Source organism: Lytechinus variegatus, chromosome 2 (genome assembly GCF_018143015.1).
Source record: "Lytechinus variegatus isolate NC3 chromosome 2, Lvar_3.0, whole genome shotgun sequence".
Taxonomy (NCBI): domain Eukaryota; kingdom Metazoa; phylum Echinodermata; class Echinoidea; order Temnopleuroida; family Toxopneustidae; genus Lytechinus; species Lytechinus variegatus.
This window is the reverse complement of record NC_054741.1, coordinates 16,229,544-16,253,027: the sequence shown is the minus strand read 5'-3', so window position 1 is coordinate 16,253,027 and position 23,484 is coordinate 16,229,544. Positions and strand designations below refer to the sequence as shown.

The window sequence follows — 23,484 nt, the reverse complement described above, 5'->3', positions numbered from 1 at the left end:
TACTACCCTTGACAATTCATTATTATTACCTTACATCATACTGCAATATTGTTTGGACAACGTGTGCCAAAAGTAAAATTAATACAATATAATTAGTCAAGGAAAAAAAAAGAATTCGTACTCATTCACAAACTAAAGTTTCAAACAGGTGAAACAGTATTTGTCATAAATTCACTTCAGAACTTTCTAGTTATATTCGAGTACGAGCATGATGCCACCTTCATTTTATTTTTTAAAATAATATCAACACATCTATTCATTCTTACCATGCTTTTCATGCTTACCCTATCTGTAACTCAACCCTAATTTGCTTATTGCGCAATATTTGAAGTACAGTCTCTATGTCAATGTTTCAAGTTATCATAAAATCCTTTGATTCAATCATTACCAATATTTCCATCATGACCATGCACCCCCTTAGCCTTCATCTTCACCATCATTCTCATCCTTATCATCTCCATCTTCATTATGAACTGATTTTTTTTCATTTAAAATATTCTGCTGTATAAATATATTAATCAATTTAATGAGCTTAAATCTGGGCCCGGAATCTGCATATGGAGTTGTCATTTTCTTCAACCAATCTGCTTATGATGACATTCCTTCTCCTGTTAATGTACTAATTTTGAAGAACATCATTTTTTGTATGGAATTATATTTTTTTGAAAGAAAGCCGTTAATTATTAGGCCTATGTTTATGATATTATGAAAACTATGATACGAATGATTATTATAAATACATGCAGAGGAAAGCAATAAACAAAGCAAACTAAACCAAACCAAACCACATCAAAGCTGGAGATGGATGATAAACTACAATATATATTTTGTTCATACCTGAAACTAGACATTCTAAACACGAATGTTATCATCAACATAACTGACATCTGATTATTAAAGCAATTGAAGCGCCCCCGGATCCACCGATTCATCTGCTTTTAACAGTTTAAAAGGGAATTCTTGGTTTCATTCAACAACGATAAACATATAAGAAAAATAATATTGCTGAACAGATCAGCAAATACGATTTTCAGCACTACAATTTTGATGATGACAATTATGATTCAGCATGATTATACTGTTCTACGGTAAATGATCGGGGGTGATAACAAATGCCGTCCCCTCCACCTGAAATATTGGGGAATCCCCCCCCTGCCCCATCCATTCAGGCGTGGGGTTGGGGGTAAAGCCAGAGCCTAATTCAGCCTCCAATTTTTTTTCCACAACCGTGCCGTGATAAACCCCGCCAAAATAAGTAAATTACCATCTGATTGTGACATTTTGCCCCTTTTTGCGTGGTTAGTCCCCCCTCACTTTAAAAAACATTCCACGGCCCCGTAATCGGATATCGGGCGGATATTCCGCCGCCCCCCCCCCCCCGAGGATCAACACCCATGATCTTGAACTCATATATAAAGGTCTCCCACTATCATCATATGCCTACAACATGCGTAGGGGTGGATCCGGGATTTTCCAAAGGGAGAGGGGCACATTTTGCCCGAGGAAAATTTAACAAGCAATAAAAAAAAGAAAAAGGTTTTCAACCTAAAATTTATTGTAATTTCATCCTTGGAAAATTTAACAAGCAAAACAGAGAGAGAGAGATTATGCCACTCAAAAGGGAAGGGGGGCACGGGCCGCATGTGCACCCCCACCCTCCCCCCCCCCTAGCCCTGGATCCGCCAATGAATCATGCGGATCTACGAACCTCACAGGGGTGCATTTATTACCCCTCGGGTAAAAGTATGATACCGGAAGCTCCGTTCGCTCACCCCAAGGAGTTCCTAGCTCATCCTATACTATACCGACATACAGTATGTAATATACGGTAAAGCTGCGTTGCATTACGAACGAGCGACAGCGTCGCTCGTGTACGGAATTCTATTGTTGTCACTGCGGGCACACTCCCGTCCATGCAGACACAACACCATACCCCATACCATTATAAATGACTCAGACAGTTGTTCGATGAGCAGTCAAGTTGTTTTTCGTACCATGACACGAGCCCGAAAAGGCGGAGGGATGGATTTCTTAGAACCAGATAATGGTTCCCGAATCCTAGAGAAGTTAAGGATGCAGAGGGCAGACGAGAAATACTGTGACATTGTTTTAAATGTAGAGGGAAAAGTGTTCAAGGCCCACCGGAATGTTTTGGCTGCGTGTAGCCCGTACTTCGATACTATGTGCAATAGCGGGCTGGAGGAAGATAAAGTGGATACAGCCGTGGCGACCATCGAATGTACATCAGCTGAAGCAATGGATGAGATTTTGAACTACATGTATACAGGGAAAATCTCAATCAATGCCAACAATGTTGAGTCTATTTTAAGAGGGGCAGACCCTTTCCTGATGACTGCTTTGAAGGAATATTGCTATCAATTCATGTGGCAGAATATGGATGCCTCCAACGTACTGGCAGTGAGGCAGTTATCCGACTTGTATGGCTTTGCAGATTTGTTCAGCCGTTCACAACAGTTCATTCGAAATCAGTTTATGCAGGTTATTCAACATTCCATGGAAGATGTCCTCAGGCTCAGCTATGAAGATATCCTTGAACTCATCACTGATGAAAAAATCAGGGTAGAAAAGGAAGAGTGTATCTATGACATTGTCGTCCAGTGGGTGAAATTTGATATTGCGTTCCGAAAGCCTCTGTTTCCCCGGTTGTTATCTCATGTGCGTATGCCACATCTTGGACGGGATTTTCTCATTACTCATGTTGAGAAGGAAGAACTTGTTTCCGCCTTTGATGAGTGCAGGAACATGTTGGCTGAAGCAAAACATCAGACAGATACTACGAGACGAAGTTACTGCAGCGACAGCCCTGTCTTGAAGCCTCGTAAGGGACGTCTGACGGATGTTGTCGTCATGATTGGCGGTGTATCAGAGCAGGGACCTTTGGCAGATTGCTTTGCCTACCTCATCGATGAAAACCGGTGGAGCTCACTCCCGCCCCTTCCCAACGAGCTTCGATTCCATGCAACAACCATATTGAACAACTGTATGTATGTGGCAGGTGGAACGAGCAACCAGCTTACAACGAGCAAGGTGCATTGCTATGACCCCATCAACAACTCTTGGAATGAAGTGGCCTATCTGCAAACCCCTCGTGAATACCTCTCTCTTGTGCCTTGTGATGGTCATCTCTATGCTCTCGGTGGACTGCGCTGGGATCGTGTCCAGCAAAGTGTTGAACGTTATGATCCCGATGCTGACAAGTGGTGTTGCGTCTCACAAATGCCAACAAAGCGGTACAACATGCAAGTCGTGTCGGTTGGTAACAGGTACATTTATGCCATTGCTGGGAGGGACTCGTCACGCAGACCTACTCCTATCGTTGAACGCTATGACACAAAGACCGATGAGTGGACTTCTGTGGCATCCATTCCGACCAAGGATGGCCTCTGGGAATGTCCTGTTGTGGAAGTCTACCAAGGCCAAATATATGTCACAGACCTGTCAACCAAAGCATACAGACTGAATGTAGAGCGCAATGCTTGGGTCGAGGCCCAATGCAAGTTTGCACGGATACCAGAGAGAACTTGTTTCCAATACTGTGCCATTAACCGCAACGTCTTTATCTTTGGTGGATGGGGCAGTGAGAGGTCCAACAACTCGCCCATCTCCGATGCCTGTATATTCAACCAGGAGCTGGGCTTGTGGAGTAATATAGCTCCACCTCCTGCCTCCACCTTAGCCTCTGCATGCTGCTTTCTCCAGGTGCCCTATGAATTCCTATCGGAGAACGGAACATGATGATTACATTCCACAAATCAAGTCTTTTTAAAGGTGAGTTTTTAAATGATTTTTAAAGTCAAATCTGATTTTAATACCCATCCACTTGTACGTGTATATATGGGTTTTAATTTCAATTGGTCTAAAATTCTAATGCCAATTCGTCCAATAACAAACTCGTCTACTACTGATCTAGCCTAGAGGACTCCGTGATGATATTTTTTATGATTTTGATATTGTCATTACATCATGGAGCCTAGACACACATGTATTGGGCTGTGCCTAGTGAACTTTAAAACACACAAGAAGGGAATTTCCTATTTCCCTTTATATCTAACATTGTAACCATCGAATGAATAGTAAACTACATAGCTTTATTCACCTAAGCATATAAAAGGTATGACCATTTTACAAAAAAATCAGAAAAATGAGAGGTTTCTTACCAGACCGATCTCGTGTATCATTTCTTAAACACTGCAAATACAATAGGCTTGACCCTTGAACCGCTTCTTTATGATGTAGCTTTGATGAGCAATGTTGCAAAATGCTGTTTTGAAGAACAATTTATAGATACATGTAAATAATTTAACAAATAATAAAATTTAAATTTTGATTGTAAATAATTATAACCAAGCCTCCAAAAGCATTCAGTGAGGTTTGTTATTTTTACAAACTCTGCTGCTTTAAAGGTAATGTGCCCTAAGCATTTTTCTTTTGGTCAACCTTTAATATCTACATGTACACGTACATGTAGCAGACAGATCATGACTATGTGCGCTAGTCCACCCCAATTTATATAGTGGGTTTGAATAAATACAAAGGAAAATCAAGCAAGCATAAAACTAAAAATTTCATCAATTAACGACAAAATCTTAAAATTTTACTGATTATCATAATGAACGTGCAGTGTGCACGGTGTTAGTCGAAATTCTTCTGTTTTCATGGAGATTTTACAAAAAGGAAGCATCTTCATTGAATCACAAAGTTGAAACACTGGCTATCCCATAAATCAAACCTTTTGTCAATAAAGTGCAAAATGAATATTAAAATGTAGTGAGTAGGTGACATTGTTTCTCTTTTTGAATGCCAACTAGGACATACATCTACAGTATGTATTAGGCCTGGGTTTTTTTTTTGATAAGTGAAAATTTCTTCAGAATGCAAATTTCTCATTTTCTCATTTTATCAAATTAATTTCGATGAAAAATTAAAATTTTCATCGAAATTTTATCAAATTTCGATGAAAATTGTCAACCTTTTCCATGCACATGTACATGTAGTTGTCCAAGTGCAAAAAAAAATTATCCTGTTCTAGTTGACTACTTTTTGTTTGTTGCCAAATGCAGTGTACTTGTTGTTTTGTTCCCAAGTCTGTGTGTGGGATGGTGGTGGTAATCCATTGTTATTGAAGAAATCCCCAAGATAGTGTGATAATAGCATTTACCTTTCCTATGTTTTGACAGATAAGAAGCTAATCACCCATGCCCATCTTAAGTTGATCTTTCTCCTTCCCCATGTGAATTAATGGAGCTTAAAACTAGATTGGAGCCCAGAGCACCTGAATAAAGTAACCACATGGAATCTCATGAGGTGGTTTCGGAGTAGACCGCCTCAAAGTTTGCCTGTTCCAGGTATTTTCTGATTGGGAAATTTGCCCTGATCTCCCGATTAGAAAATTCCAGGGAATTTTTGCAGTGTGAAAGAAAATTACACGTAATTTTCCTGTAAGGAAACACCTGTTAAATACATGAAGTAGGTACTTGTCAAAATCCTGAGAACTTTTGCAGGGATTTTCCAAGGTCGCGGCTATTTTGGCGGTGTAAAAGCAAATTATGGGAACTTTATTTAAAAATATCCCTGTGTGTAGTTGGGCATGGGCGCCATGGGTGGCTGCTGAGCTACACGTAGCGATTTTTAGTCTTGCGCCTTGCCTGCTTATCAGGCCATACTGTGCATGCATCTAAATTCAAGAACTTTCCCCTAGGGTGTGTTTCGGGGCCTGCAAAATTCTCATAATTTAACGAGGATTCTCATGAAGTCCTACTCGTGATTGAGGCAGTCTAAAATTAAAACCATCTATTATTATGTGTTGTTCTTCCAAGTGGTATTATTATTTAAGACCATTAATGGTCAAAAGAGAGGGGACTGGAACTACATTTGCAACAAGTGAGTGTAGGTTTTTTAAACAAATGACTGCATGTACAGTGTACGTCTGTTGTCTAGATCTAGACTTCCTTTTTTTTGCTTGATGTACATGTATCTGATGATACCCTCTTCTACATGTAGAACTCATTCTTTGAGTGACTGCTGTTCAAACCTTTCTCCATCTTGGGAAGTGTTTCAAGAAAGGAAGACACTTTATCTGACAAGTTCTGTTTTATCAGACAGGTTATAGTTATGGTGATTCTCAGCCAATCAAATTTACTGGCAAGGAAGGTTATCGGGGGCCCGTTGCAGAAAGAGTTGCAATCAAACGCAACTCAAAAAAAATCTTGCGCAACGTGATTTTCAGCCAATGAAGCACCCACATTCGGGACTTGCACTTGATATTTGGACTTGCGTTTAAACGCAACTCTTTCTGCAACAGGCCACTGTTGACAATTTGTCTGTCAACGAATATTGATATCCTCACTTAACACTGATTTAACTATCAAACTTTGTCATTCTTTTTTTCCTCATTCACCCTTCTCCAACATGTACAGTACTCCTTTTAAATAGGCAGCCCTTTCTATCCTGCTTCTCTTTTCAGTTGCTCTCTAGTCTTGTTTTCCCTTGTGCACCACCCCTCCTTCTCTGGACTCCCGCATCCTCTCTTTCTAGTCTACCCTCTTCTCACCACTGCATCCAATGCTCTTCGTGTCCTCTCCTACAAATTGCATTTCTGTATTTTATGTTGCCAGTGAATGTCAAACAGCCACCGTGCCTGCTGTCTTCTCTGCATCACTTTACTGAAATCAGAGCCAAGGAAGGATAAGAATCTATCTAGTGTCCTCATGGGTATCCTTCCAACTCCTCTTATTTCTGGAGAAATTCTTTCATTCTCCATCATGGTTATGTCATTGACATGCAGATCGAGTTTCAAGAGCAAATAACTGTCCAGACTTTTAGTCCAAAGGCAATTTTCTTTTCGATTGTCATCAGGGTTATATAAAGTACTTCAAAGTCTCCATTTGGGATTCTTCTTTTTTCATTCTTCTATGTCGATCACGGTGGATAAACATGAAGGCTGTGCTTCTGTTTTTTAATTAGCTTTTTGAGTGAATTGGGTTTGAGTGTCCTTGAACGCTGAAAAACTCCCAGAAATAAGTCTTTGAATTTGTTTGAGAACTTGAAATGGCATTCATTGTAATACATTTCTTCAATTGAGATGTCCAGGTTTCAGGAAAGGCTGAAAAGAGTGCATGCCCTGATGAATGATGAGGTTATTTTCTCATGACAATCCGGATGACAACCTGTGCAAAAATAAGAAAGGAAATTCAACTGAGGACCCATGTCTGGTCTTATTGTGACCTTGATAGAAGTGATTATTTCCTTCCCTTCAATTTCTCATTGGTGCAGTGTACATGTAGTGACTTGTTGGCAACTATTTTGATAGTGTAAGATGATTATTTGCTTTATTTATTTATTTCTTTGAGGGGGGTGTGCTATAATGTTCAACAAAATGTTTGATAGTAATTTATCATTTTTTCTGATAAGCTGATATTAAAAGCATTGAACAACCATGGACAGATGGACTTACATGTACATTTAGTTTAATACATGTACCACAACTGATGGCAAATATATGGTCTACATTACATGTACATGTACATGTATTGAGTATGACTTTAAAAACTTAATTTACAGGTGTTCCTTTGATTTTTGTTAAGACTTGGATACAAAATGAAGATATTAACAAGTCAAATTTTCTGCAATACCATTAATTATGCATGCAGGAATTGAAGCATCCATGATTTTGAATACATTTTGGTGAACAAATTTCATTTTCTGGTTCATTAGACAAATGGAAGTGGCATCGAGGAAAACTGCATTTAGGAAATATCATTTTTCAAGATAATCCCCAATCAGGCGTTTTAGTTGGAACATTGTCTGTGCCATGCACGCTTGACAATGGTGTGCTGTCCTAGAAGGCATCCCTTGCAGGGTGATTGAGGTGATGGAGATGCGCTCGGTTGAATGAGATTGAGGAGGAGAGGGTTTCAGACAAATGACATCAAGTAATGACATTGAGCCGGAGGCACTTCTGTGGAAGAAGAAATTGAAGGGAGTGCTTACAGCATGAAATGAAAGACTTGTGTTGGATAGGTTTGAACTGTATGATAAAGCAAATGACATTCAGCTCCGGGCTACATGCGCATGTATGTGCACACACACTTGGTTGAACTTGAAGATCATTATAGCGATTCTGATCCTCAAAAGAGATTGCAAATGCTTCCAGCATGTTTCGTGCCCTGGATGAATAATGTTTTTGTTTCTTGTATTTTGAAGCAAGTTGATGGGAACTATCTTTGGATTTGACAAGTTCCCTCTCCCAGCAGACAAAGGATTTTTGTTTGGCCTGCAGAGCAAAACAACTTGTCTTCTACATGAAGGTTGTCGTTGATGAGGCAGAAAATGTATGGTTGTCTCTGTCAGAAGTCCAAGGTTTACTTTGAATAGATAATGTCCCAGTGTGGAAAAATGCAATGGATTTTGATTTTGCCCTTGATCATTTTGTAAATTTCATTATCTGTTAAAAAGTAACTTTATGTTTCCTGCTGGGAGGGGAAATTGAAGAGAGAAAAAAATCCATGAAAGCTTGTGACAGATGCTCTTTTTGTTGCAAAACAGTTCATTTCAAGCGATCAACAATTGCCTTCAATTCGGCAAGAAGAAATGCAATTATTAACAGTGAATCGCACATTTTAGTCTGTCAGGCAAGTCAATGTGCCATCATGCAGCTCTTTCGGTTTCGACATCACAACTTGTTATGCTCCTTCATGCAAAAGTATTTTCAATTTTGTAGCTCCAAAGAAGTGAAATACATGGACATGTCGGCCTACAGTGTGAATGATTAGATTCTGAAATTACATCCTTTTGTGGTAAACTTGGAGGCTTGGACATGTCAAATGGCATGTTTTTGTTCCGTCCTACTACCATCGGCTAAATTGGCACACTGTCATAGCAACCCCAGAGGGTTAATCTGTGAAACGTATAATGGGGTTTGGTAATATGCATCAATTCTCTTTATGAATATGATAAGGTACACTTTTAGGAGAAATCATTTTCCATCTCGCTTGATGCGTTAGGTGCAGAGCGGAAACATGATGTGCAACTCTCCGAAATGAAAGCGAGTCTGACAAAATATGTGTCGCCGTCGCCAAGATCCCAGTGTGTAGTAAATATGGTTGATTGAAACTCAGCAGGCCGCAAATGTTTTGGTATGTTAAAGTTTTGTCTGGGGAAGGGATGCACGATCTCTAGTACATGCATTCTCCTTGTATCAAGTGAAGCCTGCTATAATCCAAATGGTTTCCTTGTCCCAAACGCATTTATAATCTTGCATTTTGATAGTGGAATCACTCCTTTGAAAACAGAATCTAAAGTTACTAGGGAAAGTGAAAAGCAAAATGAGAGGACATTTTAATATGCCCCCTTTCATCTTTCTTTTGATGGGAGGGGGTACTCTTTGTGCTTGTGTCTAATTTGTTGATTTGTTATGTCATGTGCGAGCAGCTTCACCTGTATTGTGAGTTTAAAAAATGGAAATCAATGGAGTGTAATTTTCTCAAAAAATTGAAAATTGGTTTTATTGTACTTTTTGTATATCAATCAACAGATCAAATATTTCACATCCGCTCCTGAAAGAAAAAATTTTTTAGTCATCATGAACTATTATTATTATTGAATTTATAATGTATGTTATTTATCAACATACTGTATATTCGGAAAGCTGCTCATCTATGACATCACAAATTAAAAACTTAAAATTCAAATAACTTTCTCAATCTTTAATGGATATTCCTCAAACCTTTACCAATACTTTTTGTTATATTTTCTGCTATTTCTGCACTAAACTTTTTTACAGGGTGAACTTCCCCTTTAATTCGGCTTGTCCAAAATATGACACATGTACAGCTAGTCAGCTACATAACCTGCAAGTGTACCTCCATTAGCTCCATGGGTGAACGCTAGTCTGCACTCTGTGGACACAGACCCTGATTTAAACTTTGATCAACAAGTTGGTCTTCACACAAGACTAGCAAAAATAGCAATTTGATGAGAAGGGCCTTCTGTATACAAGTCAATGGCAGGGACCGTAGGCTGCAAATTCAGACTACTTTCCCCTAGTGAAGGGTTTGCTTAGCAGCAGATTGGACATGTGCATGCATGTGTACACATGTACTGTAGAGTGTAGGCATTATGCAGAAGTTTGTGCCATGTCCATCTTTCTGATGTGTTTTCAACTTCGGTACATCATGATTTCACGTTTCATATTGTACATGTAATACCGGTAGCCTTCAGTCACGAATGCATAAAACGCTCTTCTGGTCAGCATGATGGCCATTAGCTTACATGTAAGGACATCAAAAAGGATACCGGTATTATTGTTCCGCTGACCCAGATAACAGCATGTTCGTGTTCCTAATACCTGTGAGAAAAAAAGGAGTACTTTGGATGTGAAATTGACGCTGTACAGTACAAGAAAATCCATGAATGCAGGTGGCTCAAATGGTACATGTGTACATGTTTATTATTTTAAAATGGTGACAGCTGTTCATTATTATTATTTATTTTTATTGTACATATATTTATAATTTTATTTTTCTTTTTAATTTATTTTTTAATTTGTATTATTATTACATGTATTTAATTTTTCTTATTTTTTTGTATTTATATGTTTTACATGTATTGGGTCCTCACAGACCAAGTATTACGAAAATAACAAATCAAACATAGTTAAACTATTTACAAGTAATCATAACATCACAAATTATAATAATAAAAATTAGTATGAGCATTATTATTATCATTACATGCACAAACCAATTGATATCTAAATAACTGTTTGAAATGAATTTTTAAAGAAAATTACACTGCTTTTTAATATATTCTTTGACCTCTAACATACATGTACATATGTACACACTTGTATTTTTAGAGCATTGATCTACATTTACAGTGAGATCATTACAAGGTAGTTATTGATTAGTGTAATCAAGCTGAGACCTTTGTGTAATCTGGTCCAATGATTTGAAAGGTGAATGGCTTGGTCTTGTAAGGAGTCAGTGCCTTGGAAGTAATGTGAATTATTTGCTGATGGTGTTGAGATATTGATGACCATCAATGAAGTGACTAGTCCTGCCATTCTCCTAATGGTCAGTGACCTAGTGCATGCATGATCAGGGAATGAGTTGGTGTACAGTACATGTAGGCCTACATTAGCACATGAATCAATCACCCCTGAAATTCCCCTAATTGCATGCTTTGGTGCAATCATCTTTTCAATAGTCGCCCAGTCCTGTACTGTACACTGTAGTACAAGATCCGCTACCAACAATATTCAAAATCAATATTAGCCTACATTTTGACCAGCAAAATAATTATTACTGCTTGAACTATCGCTCATTGTACAAAAAGGCAACTGCCCACGAGGAACCGAAATATGCACTCAATATAGCATACATTGTAAGGTGTAAAGACAACACTTCTACATTGAATCGAACAGAAAAAAATCTTACTCGTATGATTGTAATCATTGATAATTTGTGTAGCCCCCCCCCATGACCAAAAATAATTGTATCTTTACAGCTAACAGATTGAGAATGTCTGAATTCTGATCTACAAGATTTGTGCAGTTTTAAAGCAAGAATGATAGTGTACAAGTCGTATTGGAGGGTGAGACCTTTGTAATTCTTGTACAAAATATTTTATTATAATTCTGCATTCTCTTGTTACACATTCATGTGGGGAGAAAAACAGCAATAAGAGAGAAAGAGAGAAATGAATACATGTGCTTGCCTACTTGATGTACAGAACAATGGTATTCTATTTCTGACATCTATAGATTTTTCTTCTGGGACCTTTAGGGATGCTGGTGTCAGTTTCATATTTTCTATCCCCTTGCCTAAAGAATGAACACTTGATATTCCCAAAATTTTTGAATAACATTCACATTCAGGACGTGTATAAGGGCAAGGGGTTCCAGGTTTGTTGGTACATGTAGGGGAGACTGGGGTTAGTTGGAACATGGTGTACATGTAAGTTGAAACATTGTAATTTTCCTTAATGCCTGTACATGTACAGTAATTAGTAAATTTATGCAATAATGCCCTTAATTTATTGTTATTGATACTACAACTGTTGTATTATTAATAGCAATAAATTTGCTTTACAGGCGTTTAAGAAAATTACAATGTTTCAACTTACCCCATGTTCCAACTAACCCTAGGCTAGTCTCCCAGCTACAATTTACAAAACATTTTCTTTCCATTCAACTCATGAATGCGCAGAACACATGTACAGTAAAAAATGTGCAATATACATTTATGTATAATTATTACGAATGTGATAGGCTTACATCGTTTACATAGAATACGATTTCTGTGTTATGTGTTTTAAAAATTGTATCTTCCCATGGTATGGATACATGCATGTACTAGGCTAGTATGTACAGTACGTGTACATGTAGTTCATGAAATCTTTTCTGTCATTTCATCAGGAGATCTAATGTATATGTACATGTAGGTTTTAATGATTACATGTTGACATTGAAATTCAGTGGACGGTGCCCCGAAAGTTTATGAAAAAGAATTGATTGAAAGCAAGGTTAATGTGTACACTGATCTTGCATTATAATAATATAGGGTTTGTATAGCGCACATATCCACCTTGCTAGGTGCTCAAGGCGCTCCCATATTACCCCGGCTAAGGTACATGTAGTCTACCGATTCCGGTGCACACAGCTTTAATAATAAGGAATTACTTCCTGCCGGTACCCATGTACCTCACCTGGGTTGAGTGTAGCACAATGTGGGTAAATTTCTTGTTGAATCGAACCCACTTTCTTCAGATTGAAAGATGAGTCTTAACCACTAAACCATGACGCCCCATACAGGCCTACATGTACATGTACATGTATACCAAAAGCCACTTTAAAGCAAGTTAGTAATACTAGTCAGAAAAAAGAAGAAAATAATCATTTTATCCTTCCTTCCAACAATATGTGAAATGAATTGTCCTTGCAGCCACCCACTGAGAAACACAAACCCTTTTTTTTAAAATGCAATTAATTTTTAACAAACTATTGACATTGAAAGCGAGGCGGGCTATTCTTTGATAATAAGGTGTGTCGAACAGGAGTATCAGTGGAAGGCCTTGTTCTGTAATTCAGTACCTTTGTGCATGCAAGCAAACAAACCGGTGCTTGTTCCATCGTCAGTGAAAAAATGAAACAGCAAAGATGATTCATGGTAGCATTCTCACCCGAATGAAAAAGCATCATTGTAATTAATCACTAGCTTAAATTATATTTAGATTTTGTAAAGCTAGGCTTATATGTGTATATGAACCTTTTTCATAAATTCGTTGGTTCATGATGAGTCATAACTGTTTGAGATAGAATACGCAATTAATAAGAAGGTTTAGTAAAATTTGATTATTTCTTCTTTCACATATGAATTTAATTTGGCAAAAATTTCAGTGATTGATTTTGCTCTTTAATATTCAATAATTCAAATCAACTTTTTGTTGCCTGTGGACTTGACCTATCATACTGAAATGAAATGTTGTTTCAATATCACACCCAAATAACTCTTACTTAAAAAAAATGCAGCATCATTTTATTGCATCAAATATTTATCATTTTACACATGTCCTTCTTCAATGAATATTAAGTTTTTTTCTTGTTGAAAAATCAATTGATTTCATGGCCACTTTGCAGATTGATTTACCCTAATGGATTTTAAATATTCATCCACAATTTGACCTTGATGTTGTTGTGCAGTTGATTGAGGGGTTCTTCATTTAATCGATTTGAGAATGAGCATTTTCATATCCATTTTGCCTCAGTTGCCTCTAGATCCACCTGCAGTTTACCACAGCAAAATGGGACTTGGGTTGGCTGGCTTTATCAAAAAAGCCTTTTGAAGCTTGAAATATGGAAATCTCCGATAGGATGGCTTGAAATTTGTCAAGAGACAAAATTGATACAACCTTCATTTCTTGAGTTTGTACATGTAGGTATTTGGAAGGGAATAGGGACTACTTTTGTTTTTGTTTATATAAAATTTCCTAAAATGTATGTTTGATTTCAAAAAGCAAATATTTTGCTGTAGAATTGTATGCCAGAAAACTTTTTTTTTCTTCATGGATTTCTGTCTGAATATGCCTGTACTTCCAGAAATACGTACATAAAGAATGATCGTGACAAATGTTATTTATAACAAAAAGTCGTAAATTTTTATTTTTAAACTGTGATCTTATTTCTTTCATGCTCCCAATGTAGGATGTGTACATGGTGAATAACATGTCAAAAACAGGGTTTCCTGATACAAGCAAGCACCATGACATTGACCTACATGTACAGTGTACATTACTGTGGTAATCCTTCATAGTTGAAATTCAAGGAAACCTCAAATGAATATTGCTCCTCAATATGAATCAATATCCAGCCGACAGGGTCTTGCATGATGTCATTGACTTTGATATCAATGCCAGGAAAATCTACACATGGAATTGCTTTTTTTTTCATTGTAGTTTGCCGATCTAATGGAGTATCATGTCTTCATGCCGTGGTGACTACATGTTCTGTAGGCCTATTTTCTCTCAATTTTCCTTGATAAATCTGGGCACAATTTAGTACAATTTGTTCTGCATTGTGTAATGAAAGGGCACAATTAAAGGGGTGAATTAATGATAATGGTAGTATAAATGATGATGATGATAAAAATAACATTTATAGGGTATTTTGCCGATGTTTCAAAGTGTCTGACCTTACAATTTACACATTGCCTCAATTTGTAATACCGTAGGTCTTTTACTACATGTATTTGTAGGAAATACAAATTCCTTGATTGCATGCTTTTTGAGTGACCATCTTTGTCACAAAAAATATTCAGGAACATTTAGAAAATCAATATTCTATTGGCAGGAAAATGATATTTGAATCATCCTCATAATTGCTCAAATAAAAGTAGCCCTTAAAACCCCTAAAAATGAATTTCCCACCCCCTACAGTGTACATGTAGGTGTATGTTCCAGAATCTAGATTTGATTATTGACCTGTGTTCTCTCTTATACCCCTTTCATATTGCGCTTTTCACCGGCGAACTTCACCGGCGAAGTTCGCCAGCGAAGGGGAAAGTGTCCAGTATGAAAGGTACACAGGAGAACTTCACCGGTGAATTTTGCCGGCGAACTTCTCCACCTCTAGAGGTGGAGAACTTCGCCGGTGAAACAGCCAGTATGAAAGCAAACCGGAGAACTTCTCCTCTTTAATGACGTCAGAGGTCAGTTTTTTTCTTTCCCAAAGACCCCTGTACCGAAATTCCGCGCGCGATAAGTTGCAAGCTCAGCTGAATGCTATGGCCAAGTATATACCCTCGAAAATAATTTTTTTTTTACTAACAATATTTTATTCAAAAGCACTTTTTACATGTATAAAATGCGCTGAAATATAAAAACAAGGTGATATTGTTTGTTTTTCTCGTAATATTTCCAAAATATGTTGTAATTAATTTTTTGATACCTTTTTGTGAAAGGTAAGAAGTAAGGTTTACAATTTTCTTTCGTTTTGTTCTGCAATCGCCCGTTGACTTTCGCCGGGGAAGAAATGTCAGTGCGAAAGGGTACATTTTTTCTTCGCCGGTGAAGTGAGGAATGCGAGGCGGAGAAGTTCACCGGTGAAAAATGAAAAGGGCAATATGAAAGGGGTATTAGTATCTTTGCTCCTTCCTCCAAAATATAGGGAAAAAAATCAATCTTGTCATATGTACATGTATATTTGCGTAATCTCATCAAATACTAGTATACCAGATATGCCTCTCAGACTCCAAATTCACCACATAGGTCAATCAATATACGCCTCGTATCTCGTCTGTTCTAGATACTTGAACGCATCACAAATTTATAGAAGCGTGATAGTCGCTGCATTTGTGGTTTCTGGCAGCAGAGAGCTGACCAGTTCATTTTGTTTTATTTTCATTGCTTTAGGTATTGTACCACAATATTACATATTGTATTCCAAATCAATATAAACCAGGGCATACATGTAGGCAAATATATATAGTTGGACTGGATATACTTGGATCAATATTTTGTATGTCAGAGAAGTTTTTCCATTTCATCACAATAGCTAAACAAAATATTCAATACACATTAGGCCTGATCCCTTCGTATATCCTGGGTATGGGGAAGGAATGAGGGGTGGGAGGGCGAAGAAAAAGGGGCTGTGGGGGAGTTATAAATGCGAAAGAGCAAAACTTGAGGGAAGTTTTGTTATGGCATTTGGGCTTTAAATGTGTACCAAATAGACCAGGCCATTGCCCCTGAATATGCATGCTTGGAGCATGAGTCACTTTACAATAAGCCATTTTTTGATAAATCGGTGATTGGTGGTAAACAAGGGTATCGGATAAACAAGCGACTGAGAGACTTGTAAACAAGCCAAATAACACTTGTCCTGAATAGCTTCAGGAATGTCACACCACCCACGTAAACCTTGCTTGTCCCTGTATGCAGCTGAGTAAAAAACTTAATCCTGCACCACTTGAAATAAACGCGGAAGTTTTCTCTTGTGCTGAGGATCTTCTACAAACCATTGAGGTTTGAAATGGTCTCCGAGAGTGATGGACATGTAAAGACATCGGTTGTGGAACTCTTTTAGATTTAGGGGGATATTCTTGCTGAAATGTAAGAACTTGCTATCCTCTAACAAGCCTTGTTGTAGATCTACACTCCTGTAGCAAGTGGGTTCTTTGAAAGTTCTTTGGTGACCCGTGACAGAAATGTAAATTTCTAGTCCTGTTCATAAAACTTTCCACCTTGCTTTTCTTTCACTATATAGGAATCAGTGTAGGATTCGGGCGGTTGGCCGGCCTGTTGCAAATATTGCGCCTTGAACTAATTCCTTACATTATTAACCAATTCTCATGAAATTTGGCTCACACATTATTTTGGGGGTAAAGATGTGCAAGACACATGTTTTGTGTATGTTTCAGAAATCATGTTGCCATGGTAGTTACATATATGGCAAAAATGAGGTAAAAAACGTGCGGTTACACTACTCATCAGTTTTTAACCAATTGTCAAGAAATTTGGCGCACACATAGATCTTGATTTAAGGAAAGACACATTTTTTCACTTTTGTTCGAAATTGTGTTGCCATGGTTACCATATATTATGAAAAAATATCCAGGAAAACTTGTGGATCAAAATACTACCCCAGTTTTTGCCCAGTGCTCACGAAAGTTGGCACCAACATTGGTCTTTGGGTAAAAAATATATAATTCCCCTTTCCAAATGCATTTGAAATTGTGTTGCCATGGTAACTGCATGATATTGCCCAAAACCCAGGAAAACTACTTCCCCAGTTTTTTTACCAGTACTCTTTAAATTTGGCACAAACATTCATTGTAGGTAAGGACAGGCAATATTCACCTTCTAGGCATGTTGGAAAATGTGTTGCTATGGTAATGACACAGCTCGGGGGGGGGTATTAATCACCTTCAGTGATATTTCTAGTTTTGATCTGTAAGATTCATCAGCAAGCACCTTTGACACAGTCACTGGCACTGGAAGATGAGGAGTACAAAATACCCCCCCCCCCCTCTTTAAATGATCCCAGCCCATTAGTTTTGTAGTATTATGGCTTCTCGCACAAACACCATGTTCCCTGGCACCTGTAATCTGTATGTTTGTCCATTATCAGCCAAAGTAGAACTCCTTCATCTGTTATGATGGGCCTTAAGAAATATCTTTAAACCAAGGAGTTATTGTCCAGACAAATAGTCTGCAATTATCTTCTAAAATAGCCCTCAACAAAACCAGTTTTTTTTGGCAGAGAATCAAAATGAGGCAAATAATGAGGGCAAATCTATCCTTTCCTGATTAAAGATCTTCAGATTTGTAAATTGTATATGTAATACATTGAATGATGTTATTCTACAGAGGAAATTAGACTGGAAGCAATTTGCAAGCAGATTAAGGTGATATATTCAACTTATATGCAAGGCTCGACATTAGCGGTGGCCCGGTGGCCCGGGGCCACCAAAAATTCATCTCGGGCAACCATTATTGAAAAAATGTTAAGTTTTGGTGGCCCGAATCGGGCAACCAATAATTTTCAAAGTAGCGCAATTTTTCTCCCGATTTTGCATGCATTTATCAACCTTCTACAGTTAAAATTGCAAGCCAATTCGTCATGCGCCTTTTTTGTTAATCTACACACAAATACACACACACAAAGAGTGCATAGTCACGACAGTATGTAGGCCTACCGCTAACATACAGTAACTATTATTCAGCCGGCCGCGCCGGCTGTCTGGCTGAGCTTTGCATGCATGAAACCAATGCAGCTAGCTGTGCACGAGCAGACTATTCAGACCCAGGGAGCTGCGATACGAAATGTTACTGCTAAGAAATCTTCCCCAGAACTTTGGAAATCTACGTCAAAGTCACATTTTACACCAATGAAATGCCCTTCTACAGTCCATATTACTGAAACCTGATTAATTACAAGCATTAAAAGGAGGAATTATGACCTCTCTTTTGACTCAAAAAGACCGATTTCCAAATGCATTAATACACATAGGTGAGTACATCACAGTCCCATATGTGCATTTGTATGTATGTTGATATTTGGTTTATTTCGAAGCTGTGTCTCTTTGAGCCAAAAATAAATAGGCCGCTCTTTCTTTCTTGTTTACAAATGACTTCTTAAACCATTCTTAAGGAAGTAAATACTTTGGGAAGACATTTCATTGATATGACATGTGATTTTTTTTCCATCATTTTGTCAAATATAGGGAAGGAATTGTCTCACTGTTTTTTCCAGATAACTTTTGCCATTTTATTTTTTTCTTTCATTTTTTTTCAGTGATTAAACCATTTATACCCCTTCCCATTGAAAATACCTGATTAAAGAACATGTTTCTACTGAATAATAATAATTTTCCCCATTTTTTGATAATTTTGTTTTATTTATTTTTCTTAAATTTTCTTTTGTTTTTCTCAAAAATTTTTTATGACCTGTTCTTTGTTTTTTTCTTTCTTCATTTTTTCTTTTGTTTTATGCAAAGTAAAATAACAGCAAGCACGATTTATATACATGTACAAAATGTACAAAGAATAGTGGTACGTGTTAGTGATTGCAGAATATTTCAGTTTGTTTTATTCATTTTTAATTAATGTTTTTCTTTATATTTTTCGGGCCACCAAACTTTATTAGTGGGCCACCAAAAAAAATTATTTGAAGGTTTTGGTGGCCCGAACGGGCCACCACCAAAAAAAGTTAATGTGGAGCCTTGTTATATGGGTTCTCTCTCTGAAATAGTAAAAATACAAATGTTTTAGTTTACCAGACCAAAGTTTGCATTGGAGATACATCATTTATATTTTAAGGACAATTATTGCCCCTTATACCAAATTGTGATCTGCAATTATGTTCATTCAAAGCAACCACTTTAGTATTCTTTTTTGTGGACAATGGGGCTGCTTGAGCAGTATACATGTAGATTTCAGACTGATGGAGCAGCATTATAATTGCACAGTCATCATGTTGGAAAAGTATTTTATTTGACAGCACATTCTCATCCAGATAGATGCCATTTTTTTCTTGCTTATGACTTTGATACGATTGAAGCTATTATTATTTTTTATTTATATTGTTCATGTAGGCCTATTCATTTATTATTTTTTAATATTTTATGCTGCAGTATTTGCCTCTTCAGTTAAGAGACTACTTTGCAAAAGTGGCATGCAGTTTAACAAACATTCTACAAAAAATATAACCAATCCCAAAGACATTGGTTGGATAATTGGTAATCTAATAGGCTAAGATGTTTTTACTTATTTCATGATTAGTTTTAAATTAAAAGTCTACATAGATAGTACAGTTTCAGTTCAGGCTAGTTTGTAAGTAACTTACAAGTGTATCTGTGATATGCATACTTCAGTATAATCATATTTTGATTGCAAATAGAAAGAAATTGCTTGTAAAGTTGCGATTAAAAAAAATGCTTTTGGAGTTGTTTGGTAAATGTATCCAGATATGATGGTCACTCACTTTTGAAGCTGATTTGAAGTAGTTGCAGTGAACAATTATTATTTCGCGAGAAATTCTTTAAAAACAAAGTTTTGTCACAGTATCATGATTGATGTAGATCTGAGCCCTGTAACACAAAGGTTAGCGATTGATCGCCAATTTGGAAGGACAGTTCCGATTGGTTCTTAGTCACTGTTTTAGGCATAATTAGGGTGCAACGATTATCTTGATAGGCCATTTCATTTAGCAATTAATCGCTAACCTTTGTGTAATGGGAAAAGAACTGACATTGGCTGGAATGCCATGCTTATTTTACTAATTTCTCAGCAAATAGAAATCTTCTAGGATCATTTGGCACATTTGGATGATCACTTTATTAGATCCTGTTTGAAATATGTTGAGATTGTCACTACTATTGGCATTTAGTTCTAACTTCTTTGGTGCATGTGTAGTAAAGTGCATGCCATTGCCATCAACTTCCTGTATCGTCTGTGCAACAGCAGTCGAATTGCAAGAAGTACTTGAATAAGAGAACTCCTGCATGCACATAAATATTTAAATATGCACACCTTCCTAGTTCCAAACGGTGCTAGATTCAACAGTGTGCTTCGACAGCAGCATACCAGGTTGTCCCTCGTCCAGGAGCACTTGTGTAATTCTTACATTAATCTGAAGAGATGATAAGTGCATGGATAAGTGTTCAATATCTTTGTCTATAGAGGAAAAGGAGCTGACGAGAATGAAGGTCAAGTTCAAAGGTGATGGACAGTGAGAGGTAATAGAGAGAAAGAGGGAGAGACAGAGAGAAGGAAAGAGAAACTGTACAAAGGGGCAGAGAGTTATAGGAAGCTATAAAGCCAACTAAGGGTTGATTTTAATAAAAAAAAAGCGAAAAATCTAACTTTAAAGTTTAAAATGTCATAATTTCCTTATTTTACTTTTGACTTCAATGGAATTTTCATTGTTAGGCTTGTTTGATCATACTCCTAATCAAATCAACTTTTTATTGGCATTGACTTGCCCTGTGATTTGATATAAAACACACTCTTGAACAATATACTAATGTCTATGAACATCCATAGTCGCCGTACATCCTGCTTCAAGCTCTCCTATCATTGAAATATCAAGAACAAAGTGGAAGTCACTAAAAATGTAAATTTCAAACCACCTGACTCTGGAACATGTTTCAGTGTTGGAAGTTCATCACTAACATGTATGTACCACTCAAGTGACTCAACTGTGGTATACAAATGTATCTACTCATGTGATTTTTACTAAATTGAATTGAATTGAATGGAAGTGGGGGGGGGAGGGGTGACACCCCCAAAGTGATGACTGCAGAAAACGTTCACCCCTCACTCGTCCCTTGGTGCTGCATCGGTGACTCTACTTTTCTATGACAGTGTACACTCAAACTAGCTCAAACACATGTTCAGGTGGATCCAACTCTTTTGCCACGTTAATCTTATGAAGTAAAGGTTAATGCTATAAGTTGATTTTGCAAATTTCCCCGAGGATTGGCGAAACCAAACAACAGGCACATTCTGTTTCCCCCTCGGGCGATGAAACTTCATACATGTACGTTTTCAATGTAAGAAACTTAGATCCGTTTTCATCGTCTCGTGTTTTCAAAATAGTTTGCTGTTTCTGATCAAAGAAATACCAGCTACTTTGTAAGGAATGTGATATGTATTCAAAGTTTTATACTGACGGCAGACCTGTAAAAAAAATTGAGCTTTTGAAAAGTATTAGCAGTAATATTTTTAAGGATAGAATACAAGTTACAGTATCAGCAACTAGGCAAGTAATTTTACAGGCATGATTGGGTAAAATAGAAACAACATTGATTAGGGTTAGCTATCAGATTTCAGTATTTTTTATCTGGGCATGTTGGTTAATAGGGATGGGGTTAGTGATAGAGTACCTGTCTCCTGAACAAAAAGGTTCGATTCCCAAATAGTCCTACCATAAACCTACAAAAAATAGGACCTTCCACCCTGTGCATGTATGCAGCTCCATGCTGGAACTCAGCGTTTAGATTCTGACAGGGCGCACTGGTAGAGTGATTCTTTAATAAAATTTTATCTATCCAGGGCCAAGATGCATATTAAGTAACTACAATATATCTTGGCCCTGGGAAGATAAAAAACATTAATACAATGTATCATTATTGTTTTTATTTTGATATGTTCCATGTATTTCTAATAAATCTCTGTTTTTGATAAGTTTGGCACGAACATATCTTCCTATGTCATGGCATTAATGCGTTTGTCTCACTTATTTTTCAACCCATACAGGATTGCTTACAGCCACCATAAGTTGGTAAGTATTTCACTTTAACCCCCTCCTCTCTCTCTCTTTCCCTCTGCATTATATTGTGTGGGTATACCCCATCCCAGAAATCTTTCTCTCTACACAAATCTCTCTTTCACGTCCTTATGTCTTGTCTGTCACTTCTCTCTGGTAGACCGATTTCTCTCTCTCTTTTTCCTCTGCTTTCTTCCTCTTTTTCTCTAACCTTACTTGGTAAACACTTGGACCTGCAGGTACATGTAAACATCTCTTTTCCTTCTTTGTTTGCGGGTGTCAAAGTTGTATTTCATTCCTTAGAAGCAATTTTGACAACTGACATTCGATACCAATGCAGAGTGTGCCAACTGCTTATATTAAAACTGATCTCTGATGGGTTCAGCTTGAAATATTCCGTGAAAAGCAAATATGCCAGTATTTTCTATCTTTTCAAAAAGCTTGTTCAATAATGACCACGGGAGAAGCCTGTCTGTTCCAAGTTTATGAGTACAGCGGTGTTGTTGTTTATTAATGGTGCATTGACAAGCTTGTGTCCTGTGCGCCAAATGATGCAGAGATCTTACCTTTCTTAGTAACAATAAAACTCTTGAAATAAATTAGCAATTCAAATTGCTTGGCTCCAAACAAACATGTATATACTGTATACAACAGAATAAATTGTGAATGTGAAAGTGTAGGTTGCATTAAAAAAAAAATATATATAAACTCATGTCGTTATGATTGTCATATGCCAAACTGTCAAGGTACAGTATTTCCAAGCTACAAACACTTGTGGGACAGATGTGGTTTTGGTCTGGAAAGGAAAAGGGTGGATGTGGCAGGTTGGTTGAGCTAGAATTTCCCATAATATTCTCCACTCTTGACAGAAATTAATAAACTACAATTGAGTCCTTGAAGTATGTGTTTGTGTATGGGGGTGGGGCCGTGGGGGGGGGGGGGGCTAAGCTTAGATTTGTAGAATATCTTCAATTGATTCAAAGCTTTAATGAATGTTATTTTGGAGGGATGAATCAGTAGATTTATATATTTTTTTATTCCTTTTTAAAATATTTATTTGGACTAAATGGTTATTGGGGGAAACGTTGAAAGACGGAATGACATTAGACTAAATGAAAATAGACCAGGCGCGTAGCCAGGGGGGGGCGGTGGGGGCGGTCGCCCCCCCCAAAACGTCCCCCCCCCAAAAAAAAAAGAAG

At 37.4% G+C, this 23,484-nt stretch overlaps 1 protein-coding gene across 1 annotated transcript; it reads left to right on the top strand.

Moving 5' to 3' along the window:
• Positions 1–1,808: 1,808 nt before the first annotated feature.
• On the top strand, positions 1,809–22,458 carry LOC121407434 (kelch-like protein diablo). The gene is made up of 2 exons (XM_041598502.1): positions 1,809–3,789; positions 22,276–22,458. The coding sequence occupies exon 1, from the start codon at positions 1,969–1,971 to the stop codon at positions 3,754–3,756; it is 1,788 nt and encodes a 595-aa protein (XP_041454436.1). The 5' UTR covers positions 1,809–1,968; the 3' UTR covers positions 3,757–3,789; positions 22,276–22,458.
• Positions 22,459–23,484: the final 1,026 nt, after the last annotated feature.